This window comes from Larus michahellis, chromosome 10 (assembly GCF_964199755.1).
Source record: "Larus michahellis chromosome 10, bLarMic1.1, whole genome shotgun sequence".
Taxonomy (NCBI): domain Eukaryota; kingdom Metazoa; phylum Chordata; class Aves; order Charadriiformes; family Laridae; genus Larus; species Larus michahellis.
In genome coordinates this window covers 22,577,050-22,596,300 of record NC_133905.1, presented here as the reverse complement: position 1 = coordinate 22,596,300, position 19,251 = coordinate 22,577,050, and the positions used below count along the sequence as shown (strand labels likewise).

The 19,251-nt window shown below is 39.1% G+C and overlaps 1 protein-coding gene across 18 annotated transcripts in view; it reads left to right on the top strand.

Annotated features, from left to right (window-relative positions):
• Window positions 1-19,251, top strand: part of IQSEC1 (IQ motif and Sec7 domain ArfGEF 1) — a 352,209-nt gene that overhangs the window by 303,613 nt on the left and 29,345 nt on the right. For all 18 annotated transcript variants that reach the window (XM_074603167.1, XM_074603176.1, XM_074603166.1 and 15 more), the window contains 2 exons: window positions 155-1,419; window positions 16,327-16,488. In XM_074603167.1, the coding sequence (XP_074459268.1) occupies window positions 155-1,419; window positions 16,327-16,488 (1,427 nt within the window). The remainder of the gene's footprint in view (window positions 1-154; window positions 1,420-16,326; window positions 16,489-19,251) is intronic.

The following is a 19,251-nucleotide window of genomic DNA, read 5'->3' as shown; positions in this document are numbered from 1 at the left end:
CTGGAGCTTTGAGTTTTTACTATCAGAAACAGTATACACTTTGAAAATTTTCTGAAAATTAAAGTTGTTAAAAGAATTTTATTTTTTTTAATCTACTTAAACCTTGTTCTAATCTGTGTCAAGTTACAAAGTAATTGTGTTCATCCTTTCACAGGTGGAAATGCTAGAACGGAAATATGGAGGCCGTCTCATAACTAGACATGCTGCTCGTACTATACAAACAGCTTTTCGCCAGTATCAGATGAACAAAAATTTTGAGCGTCTTAGAAGTTCTATGTCTGAAAATCGTATGTCAAGACGCATTGTACTGTCCAATATGAGAATGCAGTTTTCCTTTGAAGGACCTGAGAAAGTCCACAGCTCCTACTTTGAAGGAAAACAAGTTTCTGTTACAAATGATGGGTCAAAGCTGGGATCCCTGGTACAGTCTGAATGTGATGACCTTGGGGAGTCAGCTACAATGAAGTCTCCAGCAGCGTCTACTGACTTTGCTGATGCTATAACAGAACTGGAGGATGCTTTTTCCAGGCAAGTGAAATCCCTTGCAGAGTCCATTGATGATGCACTGAATTGCCGTAGTCTACATTCTGATGAAGTCCAGACTCCGGATCAAGTCAGAAGTCGTGAAATGGAAAGGGACGCTTGTGCTCAAACTAAACCAGCAATTCACAATGTGGATCACAGGAAGCTTGATGAGATGACAGCATCATACAGTGATGTTACGTTATATATCGATGAGGAAGAATTATCTCCACCCCTTCCACTTTCCCAGTCAGTAGATAGACCGTCCAGCACAGAATCTGATTTGAGGCTCCGATCTGTGAACTCTTCTCAAGAGTACTGGTCCATGACCCACAAAGATGATAAGATAGACACTGATACGAGCTGCAGGAGTACCCCGTCACTGGAATGTCAGGAGCAGAGGATGAGAATGGATCATCTACCATTGCTAACTATAGAGCCACCCAGTGACAGTTCAGTGGACTTGAGTGATCGCTCAGAGAGAGGTTCATTAAAGAGACAAAATGCATATGACCGAGGGATTACTAGTCAACAAGGAAGCCCGAAACACATCCCGCACAGTATTCCTGCCAAGATTATATCCCGAGAGGAACAGGAGGCAAGACATAGGGCTAGGCCTATAGATAGTCATTTAGCTATCAATGGCACAGCAAACAGGCAAAGCAAATCAGAGTCTGATTATTCTGATGGAGACAATGACAGCATCAACAGCACTTCCAACTCTAATGATACAATAAATTGCAGCTCAGAATCCTCTTCTAGAGACAGCCTAAGGGAGCAAACCTTGAGCAAACAAACATACCACAAAGAAACTCGCAACAGCTGGGATTCCCCTGCCTTCAGTAATGATGTTATCAGGAAACGCCATTATAGGATTGGACTGAACCTTTTTAACAAGTAAGTACAGCGTTTCCTCCTTTTCTCTCTGTGTTCAGTAGAAACACAGCCACTGAACCAGGAATATTTTTCTTGCATCAGATAAGTAAGACTGGTGTCTGATACTGACTTTTCAGTGAAAAAGTAAGCTGCTTGTGGTGACTGTTCATGTTAGAGTACTTACATGTTGATGTCTTCTTTTCTTGATTCCTTTCTTGTTGAAAAATATGGTGGCTTCATCCTGATCCATTTTTGGTGTTGTAACAAATTCAGATTTCTTCATGCCCTCATCATGCAGGTGTTGTAAAACTTGTCATATGCGAATTAGAAATAACAAGCAGTGTAAGATGAGTTTCCTATTTAACACAGGCAGGACCTGAAATTTGTTCAGTAGATCTCATCAAAACTTTAATACTAAAAAACAATGCGCTGAATATTTTTACACTAAATAAATATTTATTAAGTATCATACAGTTTTTATTTCTGCCCGTGACTTAATTTTCCCATGTATGGAGTTGTTTAAAACGTCTATAAAATAACTTCCTTGAGTTTCTTTGTTTTATTGAAATACTTTTTTTCTTTGGACACTCCCATGTGGCTGTAGAAAACCATGAATATTACGATAGAGGGTAACAAATAATAATATTGCTTAAACTCGGTATTCGCATTACTGGAGTTACACAGATTTCATTAGGACTATCATAATTGAAGATCAGGTGAAGAGCTAGGCGGTTGGCATTAGAATTCCTAGCTTTTCTTCACTGCTCAGTTGATGCCTGGTGTGCCAATTTCCCTGCCCTAGAATGAATATAATTTACTTAAACCTTTCCTGGTACTAGCACTTATAAAGCACCTCAGAACACTTAGATGAAAGATGCTAAATGCCAGAATTTGTTCTTATTTTTACTCTAAACATGGCAGATAATTAAAGCTTTTTGACGCCATCATATGAGTCTGTGCATTACAGTACTAAGTATGGATCGTCCAGGTTTGGCTGTAAAAACTTTCAGGTTTGTTTTTTTAATCTTTGTAAAAAGTGAATAGGCCTTTGCAGAAGCTTTTAACCAATTGGAAATATGTAAGTCATAGGATCTCTGCAGCTTCTACTGCTCATGAAGTAGACTGGATAGGAAGATATATCAGTTTGGGTTTTTTAGACTGTTTGAAAACATTAACATCCTTGGCGTGAGGGGTGGGGAGGAAGGTGCTGGAATAGAGAATAACAGAACATCAGGAATAGAGAAAAATAGAGACTGTTATTTGAAACACATCTAAGTGATCTTGCTGCATGGACTTGAACAGAGAGAGTAGATAAACTTTCTTTATATCTTGGCTGGTTGTAAGATGACTTGCAGTTTCTTAGCAGTGAGTTCTAAATGATAGCCCTGAGCAGAACTCCAGGTAGCACCTCTGTGCGTGATCTTTTGCTGTGTGTGATTGTTTCATTCCCCCACCGCGTTTTATCTCCAGTATTGATACAGGACTGAAGATTCTCATTATCTTCTGCCAAGTCACTCTGATCCTGTTGATAACTCAGACAGTTCCCAAGTATCTCATGTACCTTGGTTTTGATTATGGCTCTTCAAGCCTGTATATTGTAACATTTCATTAATAGGTTTATTTCTCCTCTGTGCAATGTTAGGTATTGAACCATCATAGAATGTGATAGTGCATGAATCTGTAAATTTTTTTTAAAAGGGAGCTGGGAAACTTCCAAGGCTTTATTCTTTAGAAGGTTCAGAAGGAGTCTCTTAAGAGTGTATCAGTGGGACTGCAAATTGCATTTTGTGAGGTAAGTGCAGGGTTAGAGATTGTGTTCAGGCACTTGCCAGGATTTACAGGTGATGATTTCTTCAAGATGAAGAATCCTTTTTCCTTTTAGATATATGCTGGTGCTTTAGTTTCAATTAACTTCTGAGCATTATGCTTATTGTTCTCCGCACATGAAGCATGTCATAGCATCTTATGTATCTTGAAAAGCAAGCCATGTCCTAGATGTCAGCTCCCTTAGCAAAGGCTGCTATTTCACATGCAGAACAGGGTAAAGGAGGGTTGCCCAGCCTGGTTAGACATGAGCCAGGAAAAGGCGGTCTGCAGGTCAGATGGACTTTCTGCAAATCAGCCCTGTCTTTGCAGTTTCTCTCTCATGACATGGCAAAAAAGCAACTGCCCAGCATCTCATCTGAGCAAGGGGCTGCCTACGCAGTCAGTCCCGTGTTGCAAACTGCGTACGCTTCCTATAGTGTCACCAGATGTACACCTGCGATATGAGGGATACATTTTTTTTTAGTCTACTCTCCACTGTTCAAGTCAGTGCAGCACAATCATTTAGGTGTCTTTTGACCATGTGATCTTCCATGACACATTTATGATCATAAAACGAGGGAGCGGTACAAGTCTTGGCAGCGAGCTCCCGAGAGGATGTGTGCTCCACCCATGCGGAAGGACTGTGTGCAGAACTGAAAGAAGTGGCTTTGAAGTTACCTATTACAAGAAGACAAGTTTTTGTCCAAATGTTTGCATCTACCAGAGGAAGTTTTAGGGATGTCTTTTACTAGAAGTTCATGTTCATCTCATTGCATCTTTAAAATCTTTCTTGCAAATTAAGACCTCAAACATAAATTAACAAATAACCATGCCATTTCTTTCTGGTACATGAAGCTTGGCTGAAATACAAGAGTTTAGAACCTTAAAGTGCATGAATTGTAGTAGGGTAAATACTTTTGTTTTGTTCGCTAAGAGCGTTGAAAGAATGAAGTTTTAAAAAGCGTGGAAAGTCACTATTCTCACAGTTGAAATTTCAACAGATGCTTTATAATTTCTCTGGCTCTGCAATTACAATAATAATTTTCAGAAGCTAAAGTGCAGTTTTCTTAACAGAGGCCCTTTATTAGAATAGCCAGTTATGGGTGGAGTAAAAGTTGAGTACAACTGGTGGTCTAGTTCACTTAATCACCATTAAATGCAAAACCTTAGTGGCACAAAGGTCCTTCGAAAATGGGAAACATGGAACAGTAAAAAAAAAAACCTGTAGGTAATCGAAAATCATTTTTCTAGGAGTTTTATTACTTGATCACAGAATTTGCTTCAAACTATAACTTGGCACTCAGTTCGGAACCTTCATGTAGATTAAACAAGTTTTTGTTTTTAAAAAGATGTTTTGTGGTATCCACTGTAGTAAAACATAGACTATCGCCCAAATAGAATGATTTCTGCCAAAGAAATTGCAACTAAGTAAGAGCTTCTGTATGTTCTCCTATTTTTGAATGGCAGTAGTGATTTCGCCCTGTCAATAGGCTGTCAGATTGTGTGTTACTATTCATTGCCTTCCTAAAGGAAGGGTTGCAGGTGCGTGCCCAGAGTGCAGGGGCTCCCAGGGAAGCTTGCTGAGCCCAGCTGTGTTGAATTAGGCATTTTCTTCAGTGCAGTTTGAAAGGGATGTAGTCTGGGAGGAATTACACTAGAAACTATTCCTCCCTTATAGGCAGAAGGAAAACACTACCTAGAAAGGTTTATTTTGCAGGCTCCAAACCCTGCCAATGCAAATCCAGCCTTTGAGACCGGTTTGCTTATAAACAAGCCTTCAAGAGGGCTTTTGACTGCTGCTTTAAAAAAAAAAAAAAAAAAAGGAAGGGAAAAAAAAGTAAAAAGGGCTGTGATTTTATTCTCATGTTTGTTTTGACTGCAGGCTGGAAATACCAGGTTTACCAGTTATTGCAGCCCAATCTGGTAGGATTTTCAGGTTCCATTCTGCTACCGGTGCACTGATGGTTCTAACAGATTAAATAGGACCAAATGGTTTAACCTGAGTAGTCTGGGGAAACATGTCCTGCCCTTGGGTCAATTTTACAGTCGGTAGTAGCAGACTGTAATTCTGTGCAGGGCTGTGCACGTGAAGGAAGAAGTATATTGCCATATTGCCTTCTCTTGTGCCACCACGATGGCAGTGGTAACTCTGGCTCCTTGCCCAAGTATTTGTGGCTACCAGGTATGTTTGTTGATAAAACTGCCCCCAATTACTGTCTCCTCCAACTGCAGTGGCACACCCAGCTGGGCCATGGCGAATAGAGTACAGCGCAGTGATTATTTGGCACTCTCTTGGGCAGGGAGTACAAACACTTTCTGAATTAATAAAGTATTTTCAAAAAAATGTGGATAATGTTAGAGTGGTTTGAAAATTTGAAGTGACTGTGCCTAGTATTATAAAATATGGGAGATAAAAGTTTGCGTTTCTCAGACTCATTTGTTAATCTAGCAGAGACTAGAGTCATATTTAGTATCTCCTTTGGGATATCAGATACGGGAAGACACTGTTAAATATCCTCTCATCTGGCAGTGTTCCTCTGGCATTGTCATTTCTTGCCACAGTAGCCCCGTGCGCTGGTACCAATTTCTGACTGGTGAAGAGACTGTGAAGTACAGCTTGTGGGCCATTGCACCATGCTGCTCTGCTTTTTATGCTGTGGCATAATTCTGGTGAGGGGTATTTTTTTGTAGTGTTTTGTTGGAGGTTTTATGGCCTAATCTTGCATGTACATCTTGGAGGTAAATGAACGTGACTCCACTTTACATTGCTAGAGCAGAGGCTTTCGGCCTCCTCCCCTTTTTTGTCCTCCTCTGCTTTCTGGAAAGGGTAGTGACAGATGGAAAACTGTTCCTTGTGTGTCCTTAGTCCATTACAGCATACTGTTTTGAAGAGTTTTCTGTAGCTTGCCTCATAATAGGCTGTTATCAAGGTTCCCACTCTTCCAAAGTTCTTTCAAAGGTTTTATTGACAGAGCTAAAAAGACATGAGTATCTGTTTGCATTATGCAGTGATGTATCATCTTTTGACCTGTAAGCCTTGAAAGCCCTGCTGGCTTCATTTATTGCATGATGGGTATGATTTTATTTGAAATTTAAAAATTGCTACTGATATGATTTGAATATGGATTCCAGGGACAGACTTTTAAAAACATGTCTAGATTCCTTGGAAAGTATTTATTTATTTTACTAAGGTAAAGATATGAGAGGATAAAGATATAAGATATGAGAGGATAAAGATATAAGATATGAGAGGAATTTGCTGAGTGCTGGTGGGATTATACCAAATAAAAAATTGCAAATTTCTAGAGAAATTCTTGTTGGAAATCTGAGACACACAGTAATAATATTTGTGAGAAGGCACATTTTTCATTTGGCATGATAGCAGCTTTAACGTTTCAACAAAGGTACACAGTTTCTATCATTTACATGTAGATAGAGATTGAAGGTAATATGAATTATTAAGTCCTGTTACATTTAGAAAGTACTGCAAACCTTTTCTCTATTCGAAATCCTTAAAAATCGCCAGATGTTACTAATTTTTTTTAAAGAAGTTTTGCAAGTAGCCATTAGTTTAAATATTGAAATAAGTGCAGTAATCTGATGTTCCTCCATTTACACCAATCATATGCCTAATGGATTTCACTTAAGATGCTGAACATACTTTCTATATTGCTTTTAGTCAGGTCTCATGGCATCTATTCAGCATTCTAGTGTTTGGTCTGAAATCACGTATTTTTAGACTGTCCCACTTAGAATTTTAAGTTGAAAGCTTATTGGAAACATTTCTAATGGTCTTAGACTTGGTAAGCGCAGATTGGATAGGAGGGAGAAGGTGTAAATCAAACTCACTTGGTTCTCTTTACCTTTGAACTAATTGTTTTATTTCTTCATCTGACCTCTGATCTCTTTGCAAATCGTATATCTTCTGTGATTTTTTGGAATGATTCAATAGAAAAAGGAAAGGGGAGACAAGAGGCTTGTTCAGGATTTCGCAACGGAGCCATTTTCCATCCTCGTGTGTGCACTGAGAGGGACTTTACTATTGTTGCAACATCTGGACTGCAGATTATTCAGCCACAGACAGTTCCAACAAAAATTAAAATCAAAGCACTCCATGTAGCTTGTCCTCTAACATGCCGAGGAGTTAGTAAGAAGAGAAGAATGTTCTTAGTATGACTCTGATTATTTCTAAAAACGTTTAGCCCTAAGTGGGAACACACAAAGAAAAAAAATCTCCCTCTGTTTTGCTTTGTTCTGTTTGTGTTTTATATCTTTTCTCCCTGAGGACCGGTTTCTCCTCCTTTTTTTCCAAAATGGGTGTTTTGATTAGCATACATTATGTCCTGCCCATAAAAAAAGAGCTTAAATGTATAACTGAGAATTCAACCAATAGTGTACTTAAGTGCTGGTTTCAAATATGGGCACAAGGATTCCCTTTATTGCCATTAAAAGGGAATATAAACTTTACCAAATGTTGAAAGCAAATCTGGCTTTTGAAAGGCTGCACTGTGACCAGCAGTAACTGTGTGCGAGCTGTGTCCCTGGAACCGTGGAAGAGCCATTACCTCATCCGCTGCTGCCAGCTCCGCCTGCCCTTAAACATTCTGGGCACACGTCTCCCTCCCGCTGCTACGTGCCAGGAATCGGTAACTGGATTGCTCTAACAATGCCTGGGTGCATGCGCAGGATACAGTCGGCTATTAGAAAATGACCCTGTGAATGGAGGAATTTGACTGGGTGAGCAGCTCCCAGCCCAGCGTCTGAATACGGTTCTGCATGCCAGAATTTTAATTCATTCTCCCCCACTCACAAATCTCAAGTGACCAAATTTTGAGGGTGAAAAATGTGACTTTTTTTGTCCTCTGTGTGCCTTTGCAGGCATAGAGAGGACAGTTTGAATAGGGAGGTGGGGAGGCTGGACAGGAACCCTTGGAAGAAGAGTTAAGGAAAAGAGAAGGGGGCACCAACTCTTCCCTCCTGTTTAACAATTCACATCTATCCACTGAATTGGGGGTTGGTAGATCTGTAAATAAAAAATCTGGAGATCTTTAAACAGTATTTTTGCATTGCAAACTTAAAAGGTATCCCTTTTAAGGTAAGGTAAATGTGATCGTCAGTGTTTCCCATTTGCAGTCAGCAGAGTTGCAGACATTGAAGCTGAAGTGCTTCTGTTATGTGTAACTGGGGTGAGGGTGTGGAAAGAGAATTTAGGGCAGGGACACTAGAAAATGTTAAGACAGGGACTGTTCGTCAATTTCAAGGACACAGTCATCCTAATGTCTCATTCCTGACTACAGTTGCATAAACATGAAAGCAATACTCAGCGCTGGCAAATAGTTCTGAGAGAGCCGGCAGGTTTTTCATTTATCTTCTTGTCTCAAAGTGGAGTGTAGTTTGCTCTGTGGGCAGCAACAAACTCTTTTCCCTACACTTGGAGAAATAGAGAGATGCAAAGGGGTCAGAGGAGGTGAGAAAGTCCTCATGGAGTGTTTTGGTCCATTTATTTAACTAAAATATTTCCTTTCTTGCAAGGAAGGAAGGAGTGTGGGGAGGGGGGAAAGCAGGTTGTCCACTGCCAAGAGAGGGAATAATGAGGAGCTACAAAATCTGCCGTAGCGTGATGACTCAGGAGTGTGTTCACTAGCCAGGACATGTCCAGCTACTGCACTGCAACTGCTCAGCGTGAGCTTTATGATTCTCTTCAATGTGCTGACTGCTTTGTTCCTCAAAGCTGATGCTTCTCATACAGAAAAATCCTATTTCTGAAATAGCTTTAAACTCTATTTTTTTCTCCTTTATTGGAATAACCCAGACTTTGTGCTTGGACCCTTCAGCTGCCTTTTTTTACAGTTTTGTAATTAGCTCTGGTTCAGGCGATAATTTTCAGACAAGCCTAAACATTCAATAGCAGCAATAATGTTTAATGTATAATTTCCTAGCACTTTACTAGGAAATGGTGACACAAAGAAACGGATTGATCAGACAGAAAGTCATGGTAGAACTGTTCAGGTTAGTTACCCAATTTTGCGAAAACAGAAGTCTACAGAGTTTCCTCTCTTTATGTTGCTCCCCCACCAAGTAGAACTGGGCACTGAGATCACTTCCTAGTAAATTCTTTTGTTAGTGACGCGAGTATAAATTAACTTTCACTGAACAGAGATTACTCCAGGTAATTTGGTATAATTGCAAGTAAACTGTGACCTTCACACCTATGGTGGTAGTTTTTTGGTGTTGTTCTTCTCAGGTTCATTCAAGACTGAGAAGAGGAACATATCATCATGTAGTGGAGAAAAGCCCTCCCCACTGTGGGGGAAACTGTAGGGCTCCTGCGCAAATGATATGAGTAACTATCTCCCCATTTCCACAAGATGCAGAGAAACTGTGAGAAATGTGTTGTTTCTTGGCTTATTTTCCTCACCCAGAGGCTCTTTCTTGTAATTACCAGAAGATGCAATTTACACCTAGTTCTTTCTCTTCATTGAGTAGTTGTGTAACGCGAGGAAGACAGCTCAGGCTTCCCAGGCAGTTTCTCTTAATTTTTTTCCGTTCGGTCTTTCTTTTGTTGCTGCATAGTTGAGTGAACTCTGGCAAGTTGGCACAGGTTTTGGTAGTATTTTAAGAATACTGGGTTTCTTCTTCTTTCCCAGAAGGTTTAAAATAGGCATAGTGATACTCTTAGCTTCATTGAGGCAGCCGTAGGATATTCAGCAAAAGCAAAGGAAGAAGTACAACCACAGAAACAAAATTTAGCTGTCTGCCAGACTAAGGAGAATGTTCAACCAGCTTGTTATTGCCAACTTGGCTATTTAAAAATATTTAACTTTTTAAATGATTCTAAGAAAAGTCATAGATTCTTGTTATTAGAAAAAGTCATCCCTGGATTTTAGTGTTAAACTAACGCTTAGTTTTGTGACAACTGTAAATATCTTCAAAATGGGATCTCTAGTATCAAAGGCAAGGAAGATTATTTTCTTCTAACAGAGGGCTGGCATCAGAGCCATGTTAAATTCTCCACCCCCAACATGAAAAGATTTCTTTGGCAGCAGCACATTTGTGAACTGTTTCTGTTTGCAGTGTTGACAGCCTCTAAGAAATGTTTGTAGTTCTGGTTTGCTTGTTTTCTAGATTCCCTCAGCTTATGGTCCTGTCAGTGTAGCGTGTGTGTGTGCCTAAACAAGAAATCAAAAAGCACACGTGCGCCTTCAGAAATACTGACGTTCTTTCTAGGTGTTGCACCGAGCTGATTATTTTCAGTCCAGCTAGCTTTAGCCCCCTTGTCTTAGATGGCTGTAAGAACAGTATGTTTGTGGTTATTTACGTTGTGTGAATAAACCCTTAGATTACCTCAAAAGAGACTTTTGGCATTGCTGGGTCTTGGAAATCTAGACTTGGGCAAGCTGTTTTCTGTGCTCATTTGTTTATTAATGCTTCCATTTTACAGCTCTGTTATTGTCTGAGCATCAAAAAGGAAATACAAAGATTTAATGTGGTTTTGGATGCTTGTAAGCTTTACATGTTTAGCAAGTCAAAAATAGGGAAGGCTTTATACACTTTCCTACTGTGGTTTTGTTGAATGTTTCTTTTTGAGGTGGTGCTTGCTTCTCCTGTTGGCCAGCATGGACATGGGCACTTTATCCACACTGTGGCTTGGTTAGTACAACTGATTGTGCAGCTATGGGGGGAACCTGACTGGATTTTTAAAACCAAAACCAAAACAAACCACCACACAAACACAAAACAACCCCCCCTTTTTCTCCTGGTTCAATTTGTCAGGAGGTCCTAATCCAGCACTAGGAGTGAGAGCAGAGACTGCTGCCAGTGCTGGCACCGCCACTGAAGTGCTCACCCAGCTACAGCACTGGGGTTTACTGTCTGTGTTTTGCAGTAAGACTGGCTGTACCAGTATATCTGGTAGATAACAGTAAATGCTAAGTTTGTGCTGATCCCTTTCTTACCGTCTAGAATCTGACTAGAAGCTTTTCCTCTACCAAATTCACTTTTCAAATTCGCTGCAGCAGTTTTGCAAAAATACTATTTCCTACAATTTGAAAGATAACATTTTGAATATCCAGGTAATGCAAAGCCGTGTCTCCCCAGTACCACTAACCTTTGGAATCTGGTGTTACTTTGTGTCCAACAACAGCATAAGGTGGTGTATTTTATAACCGTGTTTCCTTTTGTAGCTTAAAAAGCATTCTGAGTGTCAGTCCCTGCTCCTGCAGCACCTGTGGGCATGGTTGTCAGCTTTGCTGGGAGCTGACTGGGGCAGGCAGTCAGCAGATGCTCTTACCCTGCCCCTCTCCAAAGGAGGAGCTGCTCCTGAGCGTGGCTTTCCTGCTTTCTGAACTCTGGCAGGTCCTGAGCAGCTCTGAAAACAGAATTCAACCAGAGGAAATGTCAAACCAAGGACTGGCATTATGTGATTTTTTTTTTACAGTCCATATTTGGTAATTCATGGAGCTTTAGGGCTGTTTTGTACCATTGGCAATCCAGATTTTCTGCAACAGCTGTTGATGGTATTCTCACGTGGTGTAAATGATTATAATAATATGTAACCTGAAGTTTTCTGTCAGTGGTTCCTCTGACCAGGTGAAAGTTAACTGAGACAAATAATGACACATTCAGAATTATAGGTGTCTGGATCATTGCTCTCCGTGCTAATTTGCTCATGACAATAAAAATACTAGGAATGCAGTGTTTTTCTAAAGATACTGTGCTTATTATTATACATGGGTTTGATTCTAAAGAAAAAAACAATCTTTTTTTTTCTTTCTTTGTGTATGTTCCCAACTTCAATAAGGGACACTTCTCTCAGGAATGTACCAACTTTTATATTATTACCCTAATTATTATTGTTCTTTTCTCTTCTACCCTATACTCCAAAGGAAAGCTCATTCTTAGGAGAGCCTCGTGTGTCACTCACGTTAACAAAACTCCTAAACACACTAACCTTTTTGTGAGTTTTCCAGATTCAACCAGCATTGCTGTTAAAGGAAAAAAATAAAACCAACTCCTCCTCAGCTTCACAAGCTACAAACCCCCAACAAACCACCACTCTAATGAGACCTACACAAATGTCAGCAAGTTATATGAACTTCCACTGAATTTACACTTTCAGAACTTGCTGAATAAATAAGCCATCTCCTTCTGATTATTATTATGCCTAGGCAGGAAAGGCATAATACTGACTAGAGGAAACAGCAGCGATGTGCAGGGATTTACTGTTGTCTTGCCTTTTGAGGGAATGGGTTTTTAGGGGGGTTGGGGTTTGGGTTTTTTGCTCTTTGGTTTTTTGAGCAGTTGTGTGTGTGTGATTTTGCACTCTTTGTTCCTGCAATTTGCTTCCCCTTAAATACATCAGTTTCCAAAAATAGCTGCAGGATCCAGCCTGTCTTCAGAAACACACAAAGACAATGTTTTTACTGGATATGACCAGTGCTCTCGAAGAAGCGTTCTTATTAAAATGTACTGGTTTGATCTGTTATTTTGAAGTTTACATTACTTTCTCTATTAATATATTTCCCCTAAAAGTCATTTTAAAAAATCCTAAAGGTCTTGTTGTTAATCAGTTTCTGGCAAATTCCTTAGCCCTTTATACAACATCTGAGAATATTCTATAAATGTGGTTTTGCACATGTTTTTATGTTAGTTGATTTTTTTTCTTCCTTTAAGTAGATTCCTTTTGTTTTGGTTGGTTTTGGTGGTTTTTTTTGAGATAGAAGGACATTTTTAAGCTTTATTTTGGAAGCAAACCTGTAAATATGAAAAGTTCTCTAAATATGTATATCATCAGCTATGTAAGGTGCTAGCTTTAGAGGGTGTATTTTGGTACTAATTAATGTATTCAAATCTGAAAATAAATGCTCTGCTTATGCAGCTTTCACGATTGCTATTTATAGACTTCTCATCTTCCCTGTTATTGGTAGGTGTAATTAACAAGCCATCACTGGGAATTTTCCTAATCACAAAAGACTCTTAGTTGTAAGTACAAACCAGTCTAGGCTCAGTTCTGAGTAGGTAGAAATGAGGATAACTTCTGTCAGATGTCCTATCTGATGTTAAATCCGTGACCTTTTCATGTCCCGCTCCCTTCTGCATCCAGTCATATGCTTTTGGAAAATTAGGGTTTGGTGAAAAAGGAAGTTTGTCCAATTTAAAACAGCTGGTTTTGCCAGCAGTAGAATCCCTATTTGCTCGTGTTGGCTTTTAAAACCTGCCCTCACAGAAATGCTCTCAGCTATCTGGCATTTTTTGCCTTTTATTGGGAAGGAGCAAATGAGTTTCCAGTAGTTTGCTAATAGTCAACACCACAACCTGCGTGTCCTCTTGGTGCATTTAAGAGGCAATTCCTAGTACTTAGTAATATTTGAAATCTGTGGTGTTTGGGATGACTTAAATTTCCATGAACCTGTTTAGTTCTTCAGTTTCTCTGAATTTGAGAAGAGGGGAAAATATTGCTTGCGTTTAAAGACAGAGAGGGAAGGCACCTTTGTGTACATTTTCCTCTTAACCTATTGTTAGCTTCACTTTCGAAGTAAAATTTCATTGGAAGTAGAGCACTTCACAGCACTCTTACAAAGTCACAGTTTTCTACTAAGTACTTTTCCTGTTGAATAAGATAATGTCATGTCTGGTGTGGGGGTGGGAGGGAGCCTACAACAGCAATAAAAAATCCTGAACCTCCCCAGCTTGCAAGGTGATTAAAAAAAAACACAGGAGATTGTTCTTCCAATAAGCTGTTTGATAAAATTTAGTTCATATTAAAGTCGATTTTTTGTTCAAGAGTGTTGAATGAATTCAAGGATTCAGATCATCAAAAATAAAAATATGAAGAAATTTTGTTGTCAAGCTAGACTTCCAGAACAGAAACCAAAATTCACATTTATGAGCTGAATGTGAAGCTAGGGAGATACCCATTGGATAAGAAATTTTTTCTTCCTCTGATATTTAATACCCACATTAGCCACAGAAACTTGTTTTATTTAGAACTTTATTTGCGCACATTCCCATATAACCCTTAACCTTCAGAATTCTCCTGTGAGCCAGATAGTATTCATTTTGGTAATAGGAAAACTGAAAACATTGTAGGCTGCCTTGCTCAAGGAGTGATACCCTAACAACTACGGAGTGCTACCAGCGGCCTCTGCCTACCTGTCCTTTATGCTGCGTCCTTTAGAATATACTCTGTGGTAACCTGTCATTACTTGGGGTGAGGTACCAAAAGAGCACCTGAAGCTATAGGTTCTGTCATTAAGAACAGTTGTCCTGCTAATGCTTGCTCTAAGAAATCCTTTATCCCCGTTCTAGTGATGACTGTCAGAACCTTCAAAGAAAGATCAAAGTAACATTAGGGAAAGTTACAGTTCTTATCTCAACACCTGTTAGAAATTCTCTAGAGAAGGCCTTTAATTCTCGAGTTCTTTATTTTTAGCTGTAGCTCTGTACAGGCTTAGTCTGGGTGCTTGGCTCTTGGCGGGGGTCAGCCCACAAGTAGCTCTTCAGTTGAGCGTTCTTTGGTTTCTGTTTTGACAATTGCTGGAGAGGATCTCTCCTGCGTTTGTATCACTCCAAATTTTACGGACAAATGTAGCTCACCTAACAAAGGGGGATGGAGAAAACTATTCCTGTTTTTCTTGGATGCTGTGAATTTAAATTCAGAAAGATGAAGAATTATGAAATACAACTCAAAAGCATATGGATGTAGCAGTTACATTACTTACAAGAAGAAGGGTACTTTTTGAGTATGAAGGAAATTCTTTTTACGAGATTGTATTTAGTAGATGACTGTATGTGTAATCTTATTTTAGATGAAAAGAGCCACAAAGCCTGATGCAAGAAATTGAGATTTGTGACCTCCCTTTTGATTAAATTATATATATTCCTCTGATCTATCTAATTCTTAATAGGGTATTAAGTGTATAATAGAGTAACGTAAAAGAGTAGCAGAACTGAATGGTGATGTATTTAGTAATGTTTTCTGCAATTAAAAACCCTGAGGAAGGGTTACGGTTGTGTGATCAACTTGTATAAAAATAGTACAGTCACCTTGTCCTTTGAAATTGATTTTGCTTGCCTTAAAGGAAATATCTTTCAGGTCATCCAGCATGCTGCAAATCATTCACTCTTACAGGTGGACATTATATTAAAATTCCTTACAAAATAAAGATGATGATGAAATTACTGGTTCTGTAAAGATATCCTTTTAATATCTTTAAAAGAAATTATGGTTGTCTGTTTTGCCGCACTGCTGGAAGACACGGTGCAAAACATGTGCTGTGGGGGTAATTTTACATCGCATTAAAAATATTAGCAGAATTTGCCTTTATAAGCAGTAGATATTATTGCCAGAAACCAATTCCATCCCCAACACGTGCTGCCTGATATGTTAAAATGAGTAGCTTTGGCTTGTTTTGTTTTGAGATCCGAAAATGGTTACAGCTAAATCTGGAGGTGATGTATGAAGAGATGTAAAATACTCCAGAAACTATGAAGGTGTTTGTCTGAGGGAGGAAGATTTGGGGCAATGGGTGTGTTAAAGGACAAGAGAAAAAAAACCCACCTAAATTAGATGGGAGCTCCACTATTTTTAATTCCTTCTTTTTGTGTGACTGACTTTATTTTTTTCCCCTTATTTTTTGTATTCTCAGCTTGCAAGTGATACCTCTTCAGATGTTTTCGTTCAGTAATTTTAACTTTTGAGAGCAGAGGGGTGGGAGGTCAGGGGTGTTCTTTGTTTCTTGTTTGTCATCAGCAGCTTATTAGTTCAGTTTCTGGAAGGTGCATCTCTCCCAGCAACAGGAGCATTTAGTTGGGCTTGTCTTTTGCATTGACAAGTGGTTTGACTTTCATGCCTGAAGCTGTTGCATATAAAGCTTCTCTTTGGAAGGGTTATGGAGCAGGGAAATGTGTAATAACATGCAAAGATGTGCTTCAAAGCTAGTGAGCTATTAATAGCGAACAGTATGTTCTATGCGATGGTTACGTTTATCCTCAAACTATACTAGCCTGTACTAGTAGTATGTTAGTCAAAAGTGATTGGCAAAATGGTTGTAAAATTTTAATCAGATGCCTTCAGGTCCAATGGAAGAAAATTAATTTTTTTGCATTTTCATTTCTCCTCAGAAAGCCTGAAAAAGGAGTCCAGTACCTAATTGAGCGAGGTTTTGTGCCAGACACTCCGGTTGGTGTTGCCCACTTTCTCCTGCAAAGGAAAGGTCTCAGCAGACAGATGATTGGAGAATTTTTGGGAAACCGGCAAAAACAGTTCAACCGGGATGTATTAGAGTGAGTATTGTGTGTGGGGAGGAGGTAAGCATATTTTAATGTTCAAGTAAGACGTTTCATCAAGCTAGAGGTAGTAATGATCTCTGAATGATTTGTGCTTGTCTCTGGATCTTGTTGTGAAGGAGGGGGAAACCAGACTCTAAGGGTTAAGAAAGAAAACACACACTAGCAAATATTTATTTCTTTACTTTACAGCTAAGTTACTGTTTTTGTTATTGATCCAGCAAGATGCTTACAAGGATTTATATTCCCTGTAGCCATGTACATTTACTCTAAATTTATGTTTTAATTTTATTTGTGTTAGAGTGTGTTATTTCTAAGTCTTTTGCCTTCCTCAGGCTCTCTAGTAATTTACTGAATGAAGCAAAATTATATTATATGCAACATAAGGCTTCATCAGTAACAGAACATGAGAATAATTATTACAGCCAAATGGCTCAGATGTTAGATAAACAGGGATTTCAGCACGTACAGGCATATGCATACAGGCTATACAAACTGTTCTTTTCCAAAAGATTAGATAAACAAAAACTGTTTTAAAAACCAAAGAAATTCCAAGCAGAAAATTAGATTTTCAGCAGCTTGGTCATAAATTTCTAAACCTTATATACAGAGTAGACCAAAAAGAAGTTGCTTTATTTCAAGAATGTGTTAATTTAAAATATGTATTCATTTGGGGCTGCTTTTTGTATCGTGTAAACATGAATATGTCTTAGCCCAGCTTTGTTAAAGGAATTGTATAAAAAATTTAGTTAGATGGTTAACAAAACTGCTGAGAATGAAAGCAAAAACCCCCATATCTTGCCTATTAATGAAGACTAGGAAAAAATGGCTGAAATTTGCATTCGTCTATAGATGCAGTCTTTCTTGAAGACTGAATGTTGATACATAATATTGATGCATCTCAAAAATTTTAAGGTTATAGTATCACGATACAATGTGTCTCCCAACACCTTATATTTTCTTTGCATATTTCTTATAGACTGCTCTCACTGGCTTCATACTGCAAAGATGTTGGTCGCATTCCCTACAGTCATCTTGATCTTGCTCTTATGCTGTCAGAATTTGTGTGTCTCAATTTGCAATCTTGAACACTGTAGTAATACAGCTAATGTCATGTGTACATATGCCATAGACCCTTTTTTAGAGGTCTTCCCTTTGTTTCCTGTGCCTTGTATAGTACAATACCCAGCAGAAAGCAATGGAAGAGGCTCTGTATCAAAGCATGCAGTGAAGTGTAGGAGCCAGCCTTACAATAAAGAGTAATGGCGTATGGCTTGATTTTGATGCAATCCCTATTCAGCATGAGTCGTTATTACCTACTTGTAATGATCATCTGGGTTTTGCAATTATGAGTCAAACTAGGATGAAGACTTTCCAAAGAGTGTGCATTTTTATTTTTTTTTTAAAAGAAAACAGTACAGGTCCAGGACGAGATTATTTGTAATCTCAGATGATTCATTTTGTGGTCTTGAACAAATTGTTTGCACTCACAGTCTCAAACAGACTAGCGGGATATAGGTAAGTAGAAGTGTATCTCTCCTGAGACATCTGTCATGAGGTGAACTGTTAAGAGTAAGGTCATAATCACCTACCTAAAAGCCCACAACAATCCTTTTATTGAAATTAATCTGTTTTTAAATAAGCTGTTTCAGCTATGCTTTGGGGCAAGGAACTCCCTGTAGGCGGTGCAGGTCTCTCGGTAGTGTTCTGAACCCTGCCTGCAAATAGGAGCAAGGTATTTTTTTATTACAAAAAGACAATGGAATAGCATTTCATCTTAAATATCTCATTTACAGATCGGAGGTATTTTGTCAAACTGATAATAACTCCAGGTTGTTAAATAGAAAAGATATTTTAACAGATGATCCTTTTTCTGTTACACAATTTAATTTCAAGTGACTTGCTCTGATTTGTTTTTAAGTTTCCCAGATCCTGTAAATTAGGGTGTTTCAGCTGTTTGAAATCTTCTTTTCACTGGAGCTTAGACAATATTCAAAGAGAGTAGCCTAAATTTTTGACCAAGAGCTACTTTCAGGGCCTACTGTAGTTGTTACCTGGTGGTAGCTCAGCTGTAAAGGCATTGTTTCGGTGGCATGGGGCTGGCAGAACTGGCATTGATGTTGTTGCCCTGGCCATTTGGGTCACAACAGACCTGCTTCCTGAAGCACTGCTGTTCTGCGGTGAGCCTCAGCTTTCTCTGCCTGACCGAGGAGTGCTTGAGGTAGCAGAGATGTAGCTGAGGATCTGACCTACTGTATCTCGACTTTACATTAGAAAACAAAAGTGCAGTCACTCAAAGAAAGAAGCAAATAAAACCATCATAAAGAACACTGTTTAAATTGAGAGGGAAAGCATGACATTCTGTTGCTCTGTATGGGACTCCATCATTTCAGTTCATTACGCTACACAGCTATGTGCAAGAGCACAGGCAGGTGGTACAGTAGAGAATTGAGGCAGTTGTAGTTGCAGTGACCCAGCAAATGATATGTTCCACTATTCTTGCTTAAATTTGGTAGAGAGGTGGTGAGCAGAGGATAGTTCCCAGGAAAAAGTTTCAATTACCAGCCTCCCTAGAAGTGGTGAAGCCTGGCTGCTGCTTGCTTTTACCTGCCTGGGTGATGTAACTCTAATAGCCAAGATGTGGTCGTTCAGCACAGACTTCTTCACCCAGAGTATGTATGTACTCCAGTTCTCCTGCAGTGACTAAAGTCAACATTTAATCATGTTCTCTTTATCATTATGATCATGATATTATTATCA